The sequence below is a fragment of the Anneissia japonica genome, unplaced genomic scaffold (genome assembly GCF_011630105.1).
Source record: "Anneissia japonica isolate Jap-2015-1 unplaced genomic scaffold, ASM1163010v1 scaffold287818_len932483_cov186, whole genome shotgun sequence".
Classification (NCBI taxonomy): domain Eukaryota; kingdom Metazoa; phylum Echinodermata; class Crinoidea; order Comatulida; family Comatulidae; genus Anneissia; species Anneissia japonica.
This window is the reverse complement of record NW_022703366.1, coordinates 679,187-688,876: the sequence shown is the minus strand read 5'-3', so window position 1 is coordinate 688,876 and position 9,690 is coordinate 679,187. Positions and strand designations below refer to the sequence as shown.

General features: G+C 34.3%; 2 protein-coding genes across 5 annotated transcripts in view; one reads left to right on the top strand and one right to left on the bottom strand.

Annotated features, from left to right (window-relative positions):
- LOC117104391 (D-aminoacyl-tRNA deacylase 1-like) overlaps positions 1–8,522 on the bottom strand; it is a 48,947-nt gene extending 40,425 nt beyond the window's left edge. Inside the window, exons 1-6 of the mRNA XM_033245214.1 lie at positions 8,365–8,522; positions 7,093–7,183; positions 6,075–6,177; positions 3,931–4,063; positions 3,424–3,551; positions 2,332–2,492 (exon numbers count right to left, since the gene is read on the bottom strand). Coding sequence (XP_033101105.1) covers positions 2,332–2,492; positions 3,424–3,551; positions 3,931–4,063; positions 6,075–6,177; positions 7,093–7,183; positions 8,365–8,407 — 659 coding nt within the window. The 5' untranslated portion in view covers positions 8,408–8,522. The remainder of the gene's footprint in view (positions 1–2,331; positions 2,493–3,423; positions 3,552–3,930; positions 4,064–6,074; positions 6,178–7,092; positions 7,184–8,364) is intronic.
- A 26-nt stretch (positions 8,523–8,548) lies between these two features.
- Positions 8,549–9,690, top strand: part of LOC117104389 (cilia- and flagella-associated protein 70-like) — a 21,029-nt gene continuing 19,887 nt past the window's right edge. For 2 of the 4 annotated variants that reach the window (XM_033245212.1, XM_033245213.1), the window contains exon 1: positions 8,551–8,624. The gene's annotated coding sequence lies outside the window, so the exon portion shown is untranslated. Of the gene's footprint in view, positions 8,625–8,718; positions 8,843–9,690 lie in introns of those variants that run through there. The other 2 variants (XM_033245210.1, XM_033245211.1) reach the window with 2 other exon arrangements.

Below are 9,690 nucleotides of genomic sequence, written 5' to 3'. Positions count from 1 at the left end.
GTGAGTGTGACGTCACCAAAAAATGAATATTTTCTATTATAACCAAATATTAATAACTACAAAGTTTATGGGCGTAAATTCTCTTAATACGAATGAAGGGTTGCACAATCTCCTTGCCATACAAATTACAGCTCCCACTGACGTCTCAGTCGAGAAATACGGGTAGCTGAAGTTTTTCTCGCAAATCTGACTACGAAACCATATCCAAATTTCATGTTCCACTTTTGACCGAGTTGTGCTTCGCAATCGCGGTGTTCCGGGAACCCTGCGTCTAGGAGTGCATATGCAAACTATAGAGGGCAGCAAACATATAGACAACATGATATATCTGCAGAATGCTATGGAAAACTAGTTCCACTTCACTAATAACTATTATGATAAAAGTTAATCACATGGTACGGACACATTAACTAGGAAACAGCGTCCTTAACAGAAAGTGTTCAAGCTGAGTAGAAAGGATTATCGGAAATCCACTCCTACGCAGAATTATCACCACTCATTGCTTTAACATTTCAACGGTCAAATCAAGAAGATGCTCACACAATATTATGAAACAAAACAAAAGTATTAATACATAGTGTTTTATTATTGGAGATAAGAATGATTTTGCATTTTAGATGTAATTTTACATATAGTAATCACTTTATAGAAAAAAATGCAGCATTATAACTTGATTTTTTTCATGGATCTTCAATTTAGATTAAAAAAATCTCCTTTTAAGGATAATAAGTTATAAACTGTATGAACATCATCATCGATCAAGTAATCAATCAATCAGTCATCATCATAATCCTCATCATCAATTATCATGATTATTGTCACATTATTCTGATAATCATCATACTTTGATCCTGAAGTATCATGATCATTGTCATCTTCATGATTATTGCCATTATCATCATCATATACTAAATAAAATAAGTAGTTACTACAGTAACAACATACTGGTATCACAGAATGTATTAATATTTTATTTTAAATGTGTACCAAAGTAAATTCCTTTTATTTTTTGACATTTACTAAATATTTTTGTTAATTATAAAGCATAGCTAAAATGAAATGCATTAATTTATAACAAAATGGCTATTTAAAAAAAAAATGTCAGACACATTTGTATGATCTAAATAATAAGCTTTGTCTAGACTGTAATGATATTAATTATAAAAAGATATTTTGGTGTCTTTTGTCTCAGCTTCATTACAGTTCTGTAGTCCCATGAGTTTGAAGTGTGACTTAGCTCAGAGCAGGAGATCAAGTGTAATTTGTAACTAAAGGTGGATTCATGTGGCATGGTGGTAAGGCTTGGGCTTTCAAATGAAAGGTCAAGGTTTAAAAGTTTAGGGTCACTTTATTGGTGTGCATTAGGGAGCTTTCGACTGCACGACGACGGTAGGACGTAGAACATAATGACGTCACTAAAAGTCATCTGCGCATGCGAGAACATTAAGGTCACCTTGTTGAGTAGATTCTGCAACGCAATTTGGCCAAATCTACGTATACAAAGAACGTAGGACGCCAGGTAGGACGGTCACGCATGAGTGATTCCGTTCTTGCGTAGTCGTCGGATTTCCGATAATCCTTTCTACTCAGCTTGAACACTTTCTGTTAAAAACGCTGTTTCCTAGTTAATGTGTCCGTACCATGTGATTAACTTTTAACCAGGTAGGACGGTCACGCATTAGTGATTCCGTTCTTGCGTAGCGTCGTCGCACAAGTCGAAAGTTCCCTATTAGCCAAGGTGAATGACGTATGTACCTAGAAAGGTTTCTATGGTTTATTGTCTGCAAAATCAGCTCAAACAGCAGAAGGGGTGCTTCTACGGCAGGCTTAACGTTCTGAGAGCTTTTGCTATGTAAGCAATTAAGTTTGCTAGGTAAATGTCTATGCCCTAGACTTTGTGATACAAGTGCAAAAATAATAAATTATACCCCACACTTTCAAGCAATCAGAAGCCTGAGGATATGTAAGTTATATTTGGAAGTTGTAGGATTTTCTCTAATAAGATTTTCTCTATAAATAATAATTACAGCACACTTAGAGAGTGTATACCTCCAGCCACATCATAATTATCCCTGTATAAAATTCTAACGCATCATTTCCTTTAAAAAAGAAATAATGAAAACAAAATCTCTACTGTCACCAGAATTCGAACCCGGGACATGTTAAAAAAAAGCAAGTCAGTGAAAATCAGAATTAAAATGTTACATATCATTAGCCAGTGAAAACCTTAAGAAATGGGAAGGGGATAGGGTGGAAGAAAATAGAGAAGGTAGGAATGAACTCATATCATAATATCTTACATGATGCATAATAATTTTAACATTTTCTAACCTTCTTTCTTTATATTTCTGAAGGACTTGTAGGAATTTTGATTGGATATCTGAATCTTCCGGAAATACTTCTGACATCTTATTGATGTATACCCTTGTCTTCTCAGTTGTTCTTTCTTTTGGTTGCGCTTTCACAACAGCAACAGGCGTTTTGGATCCAGCCTTTGTAGAAAGAAGAGAAAAAGACGAACACGATGATATTGTGGTGTCAACTTGGCTGTGCAAGCTTGTTCAGGCAGCAGTGGCATATCTAGAAGTCTTGAATTTGGGGGGCTGATGGTTGGACGCGAAGGTGAAGGGTGGGCTCGATGATCAGTTGAGAGGCGCTAATTCCAAAAATATGGTGATTTTAGGTGATTTTTAAATACTTGACCGTGGTTTTTTTTTGGGGGGGGAGGGCGACTTGGGGCTGCGAGTAATTTTTTTGGGATGGAATGCACCCCCCGCGATATGCCACTGAATTTATGTCAGCATAAGTGGAGTGGAGTTGAATAGCTTGGTGGTTAAGATGCTTGCTTTCCAATCCTATGGTCATGAGATCAATTCCTGTTTATACGGAAACAAGATTTTTTTCTCACAACCAAAAAAAACTCCACCCCGTAAGCTTCATAATGAGCCTCATAATGAGTCTATGAAAAGCATCTTGTGTGCATGTTTGTCTTGTGATGGGATTGTCACTTCAAAGAGTGATTAAGTTCAATGTTTGGCATATCCTTGGCCCTAGTGCCTAAAGCTGAATTTAAAAAAAACATAAGCGAACTAGAATTACTCATTTTAAGCTATGCAGTAAAAGCATAGCCTCCAAGCAATGTAACTTCCCCATAAAATATTCACTACTGACGTTGGCAAAAAAAAGCATAAAAAAATAGAAGATTTCACCTAGAGTTGTAAGCTCTCAAACACTAGCTCCATTCGTCTGCCCTAGAAAAGCCTAACATCTACATAAGGAATAATATGTCTCAGATTTATGTAAAAATCAAACATAGATTGGCATTTAAACAAGGAACCACATCAAAATTGGACTGGAATGGATTTAGGAATAAAATATTTTGATTCCAAAATGGGGTGTACTGTAGGAAACTACAATACTAACCTTTCGCTCAAGTGTTGAGGGTTTTTTTGGTGTCTCTTCTGCCGCAATCTCTGTTGGCGAGTCAATTTGAATTGTGACAGGGCCATCGTTTTGTATATGAACTTGCATGTAAGCTCCAAACTTGCCATCTTAAATATAAACACAAACAACAGATATGTTACAGTATCAACTGAGAAATGAATGAACCATATTTTAAAGTTGACAATCTTGCTGGATAGAAAAATTATATTTTGATATTCATTATTATCAGTTGCTTTAATTATAATATCATTAAATATAACTATTTCAATGTTAAAAAGCCACAATCACAGTAACACAATTTCATAATGCATTTTAAATGTGCCCCTTTCTAAATATATTTACTAGCATTTCAAAGTTCAATTAGTTATTTTCATTAATTATATTTTCAGTGGTAATAAAGATACTACTGTATTAATATTATTATTATAAGATTCAATGTTATTAGGAAGAGAATGGAGTATACACAGAAGAAAGCAGAGTGCATACCTTTGATCATTGCTGGTTTATAATCTTTTTGGAGAAGTTGAAGAAATTCTTCGTAAAATAGCCTAGACTTTTCTCCTGGCATAGCACAATGGAAGTCGGGTTTGTTGCCCTTTAAAATTGCATACAAAGTAAACTGGAAGAAAGAGAAAAAAGTACCATTACTGAAAGACCATTATAATAGAATTTGGGTGGCTTAAAAGCTCTCTGTGCCTGAGTGTCGTCAGCTGACACTATTTGATGTAGAATGCAATGCGAAAACGCGTATGCAACAGATTACTTTATTGATGATGTGTTCAGACTGCCACAAACAAGTTTGGATTGATTCGTCTGGCGACTGCAGCACACGTATGACGCAGTGTGTGTTCGGCATTCAAGCAAAGGGCGGCGCCAGCATTTCCCTGACATAGGTGGTCCATCGTTCTCTGACAGATGGGCCACACCCACATCAGCTCAACCATGGTTGGGGCTGATAGGCAAATATAAGGTTATATCACCTCTAGATGCCTGAAAATGACATATTAGTCATATTAGACAGATTAGTCTGGTTTACACGGCCGTTTCCTATCAGATAGATAACACCGATTTAAAAATGTATGTAACTGATAAAAACATAATTTTTCAGATAATAATAATAGTCTTCACGCTGTTTATCAACAGTGACCTCACACAGTTCAAACAACAGCTAATTTGCATAAAGATCATGCTGATGATCTATGTTAACACCGCTGCAATCAGGAGTAACTGCATAGATCATCACGGTTACTGATCCATTATGCAGAGTTACTAACTCCGTTTACACGGCCGTTTAACACCTATTGTATATCAGCGAATAAACGTGATCATCACGGTGATCTCCTGCCGTGTAAACAAGGCTATTATCTCTGGCTTAGAAAATACTTCTATTATCTATTACATTTTCCCTGACAGATTTTACCATGACTTTCCGACAGCTGGACAGGCGTCTCAAATGGCTGGGACTGGGCCCACCTGGTCCATACGCTAGCACCATTCCTGCTTTAAAGTTTGTTGGAAATGCTTGAATATTTGAATGCTGTACATCTGAATTAGCTAGTGTAGTAGACTTTGAAATATATTTCAGTTTCAGATTTTCATCCAGGAAAATTTGGCTTAAAACAAAATTAATATTTTATTACAAGATTGCTTAGTTTAAATATTTTACTGCTAGTAGTAAACCCAAAGTAATAACCGGATTATCTGATTTATTAACATATTTTTAAATTGAATCTCCTAAGTTCTCTATAATGTATCATCTTTGCATTTTTTCCCCTAGGGTTAAGTGAACTCTGATCACAAATCATTTGATTTTATTGTCATAGAAAAAAATTGCATAATTTAATCATTAGAGTGGTGAGGCTTTTGAGCAATTCTAAAGTTTGAATTATTTCAATGTAAAATTTCATGAAACATTCAAAATGCTTCAAATGGGTGCTCAGAACATGGTAAAAAACTTAATTAAATCATGTATTACTGACAAAATATACAATGTACAAAAATATAAAATACAATGCAAATTTTATTTTAATGATTAACTTTGCATATTTTATGAATATTCTTTTTTAATTTTAAATTATATCATTTCTTATTTACATTTTTTTTTTAAGAATATAAAAATGTGGAGATGCGTTATTGACTTTTTTTCTGTATGTCAATGTCATGACAATTTTACTGTTGTGGAAAATTGTAAATTTATATGTATATATAAATATTCAAATTAGGTGTGCTGTGTAGCACCCTAAACAAAATATGAACATATAGATAAATAGTAACAGTGCTCGAATAGGAACATGATGTTATGGTATGAAGCAGCTATGCTTGAGACAATTATAATATCTATTTGAGCACTATTACTGTATTTACTTATCTATTTTTATTTATACTTTACACATTGATTTTTTTCCACACAAATGATTAGGAACATAAAAGTGATATATTTGAGCAGTTTTTCTATTAACTTATATATTTTCGGATATGCAGCATACTATGAATTACTGTGTACATATTGAGAAAATTGCCAGCACATGATTTGTGCCCCCACCCAATTGATAGAGTCCAAATAATGAACGTCCACCTCGCACATATTGAATTTCTTATTTTTATTGTCATTATCAACCTATTGTACTTACCTGACTAACACATAAAATTTCAAACTGCTTGTCTTTAACACTCTTGCTCCATCTTTTACCAGCATCATCATCAAATACACGGAGATTTAAAACTTTTCTGGCACTGTCCATAAAATGAATAATTAATAATATATACAAAAGCAGTAAATTAAAAAAAACCGTACCTAGCATTGGAGTTTTCAAAATGTTTATATCTTCATACATTCAAATTCATCCATATATTCAGGGGCCCTCTTGAATAAATGAAATAACGTGATACTTTTAACACGTCATCGTTGTTTGTAGTCGTGAGAAAAAGTCCTGCTATCGCAGGAATTGAGCCTAGGACACTGAGATTAGTAGGTGGCAAGCATCTTAAACACAAAGCTATTTGACTCCACATTCTCATTGCCTCGAACATAGATTGATTTAAGCGGGTAAAATATTTACAGGTTGTGTTTTTCTATTGAAAGTTTCCTAGATCCTTGTATTTATAAAATAAAGCTCTGTACACACTGCGAGCTGTCCATCAATACATCATCTATGATTTGCATATTACATAGAAAATGACTTCAAAAAATTACATTACTTTTCAATCCAAAATTTACAAATTTTGCATTAAATTTTTGTTTAGACTTTGTTTTGTGTGTTGTTTATCTTCTTTTCTATTTTGATGGAAGTGTACCACATTGAAAATCAGTACTCAAGTACTGAAAGTGCCTGCAGTATTAAAGAAAGAATAAATAAATTAAAAATATACTATTAATAATGTACATGGCTATATATGGGCAAATCACAGATATTTGTCCCATAAATTTGTTTAAAATATTCAAATGTAATTTTGTTTTATTATTATTTTTAATGTTATTATTAATAGCTCAAAACAGAAGGTATTTTTAATGTTGTAGAAACTGTAAAATAAATACTGAACAGATGTTTATGCAAATTGAAGAAAATATTTGGAAATAATATAATAATATATTATTCTGATGAAGGGCTTCAACAGCTACTAGTAAGTAGCTTGTAATATAACACTCACATATATTCTCTTTCTTTTGGCGTATCATCCTTTGTAATTCCCACTAGAACACACAATCCACGCCCGATTGAGCTCACAAGCTCATCACCAACTAGAAGAAGGAAATTAAAGAATGAAAATGTAAATTGAATGGCAGAGTTTGTTAAGGGGAAAATTTGTGAGGGGGTGAGTTTGTATAGGGTCAGTTTGCAGAAACAACTCTGAAAGGGTGAGCATTTGTGAAGGATTACTTTGTATTAAAGGGGTGAATTTGCTAGAGGGTTGACTGCTGTATTCTAATAGCATGAAGTACAGTATTTTACAATGTGTTGGGAGCTATGGGAAGGCGATCAGAAATCGAAGGGTACTAGTTTGTTTGAGGTGAATTTTAACTATTTTAATTATCTTTCAGTGGGGCGGGTCTAGGGGTGTGGTTCAGGTGAAACTTTTGTTAGGCAACTGTGCTTCCCACTTTACTTCTAGATACAGTTCAGGTGAAACTTTTGTTAGGCAACTGTGCTTCCAACTTTACTTCTAGATACAGTATGCCCCCATCCCAACTTTTATTTATTTCTCTAAAAAAACAGGCAAAATACAAAATACAAGAAGACAACAGCATAATCAGAAACAACAAGAGAGAGAAAAACCAAAAAGTCAACTATCATGGTTTAATTTCCAAGAACAAATTAAAAAATATAACATATATCAACAATAAACATTAATAAAGTACATTTGTCAAATAAATATTTGTCAAAATAAAAAATTTGTAAAAAAAATCAATCATTGAAAAATCAAATAATTTAATACTTTTTAAAAATGCATGTATTTAGTTTAGGCCTAGTTAATTAAGTAAAATCAAATTTGAAATGATAAAACTAGGCATAAACATAATATAACATGCAAAATGAAGCTTGTTGAGTGATCAGCAGAATGAGTTTAAAAAATTCAACCAAAAAAAGGTAGGTTGCTCAATTGATTTGCTTCCTCGAACCTGACCTGGCCCTCAAAATCAAAGCAACCCAGCAGTGTATATGGGTGATAGAAAGCTGTGCTATATGTGCCTATAGGACTATGCCTAGGCCCAGCTAGGTTAGGCTAGGCTACATCCAATGATGCCATGGTAAGAAGAGATGTGAATGGCACTACAGAGGGTTGGGCCCTGAAAAAAAAATCAAAGCATGGTTATCAGGCTTAGCCTAGCCTAGGCCGTAGGCAAAGAAACGTAAACACTGGGCAAGGTCCATTTATTATTTAAATTTTCATCCATTCATACTATAGCCGAATGAAATTTACCTGACACACTGGCTTTTGTGACACGTTGGATTACTACCTTCATCTTCGTTAATTTGAGAAGTAGGCTAGACCGGAGCCTAGAGGAGGAGACACTAAAACAACACGTTGATTTGCCAGGTATAAAAATCGTGCCGAATCCATAATAATGGATCTTGCGGTCCAAAGGATGTTTAGCTTTTACCACAATTCAGCTTTTCTCCGAAATGCGCATGCGTTTATCTTATTCCTATGGAAACACGAGAAGCTTTCGTCTTTAGCAAGTAAGTTTATAAAACTAATTTAATTCGCTGTAGTTGTGTACTGAATCACATATAATTAAATATAATTATTATTCTCACTACTACTATTCTATTTGTCGTTGAACAACGTTTATCCTGTTCAAAGCAGGCCACCCCTAAAATGGCCTAGGCCTAGCCTAGAGAGGCTATCCTAGCTAGGCTACCTGGAGGGCGACTGGGGCCTGCTTTGTTGGCTTGTGGTAGGTAGGGGGCCTAGATTGGAAATGGCACTAGCCTACCTAGGCCTAGCCCTAGGGGCCTAGGCACCTAGGCCTAGATAGAGGGCTAGTTCTAGGCCTAGATTCATTCAAGATTAAATGTATGTTAGGTCATTAAAATCTGCTACAACATTTGCAAATCTATCTATCTAGGGCCTAGGCTATATAGTAGGTATGTTAGAAGAGTGACGTCACGGACTGTTATCGTTGTCGCGACGCCGATGCTGATTGTTTTGGTTTTGCATCTTGCATCCAGATTAGAAAAAATCGTATTAAATCGTTTATTGGTTGCATTCACTAACCTTGGACCTTATTTACTTACTTGCGCTATTTAAAAATATTTTTTTCATTGATCGGTCACGGAGTTACAGTGTACCGAACTTTTTCTTTTTTGAAATAAAGCATCATTTACACATATTTTGTAAGCTCTGTAAATTTTAAAAACTTTTTAAGAAAAAAAAAAATTTTAAGAATTATATATTTAATATATATGCCAAGTATGAATTAGATCTGATGCTACTCAACAATTTTTTTGATTTTCTCAAATCTTACGACTCTCGAGTCCGATGCATAAAAATGTCCGCTGATCTATACACATCTTTCAAACGGCATAATGGTTATTAAATTTACACATAAAGTCTGTATTACTGATGAATATGTCCAATATAATCATTGCTTAGTATTATATAATAGAATATTTTTAAAGATTTTGATTTATTATAATGATATTTTGCGATTAATATACCCGTGTATAAGAGGCCTGTGTATAATTGAGAATTACCGTCACGAAATTGCATATGGCGTCTTATTTGGCTATTCTGGCCTGTAAT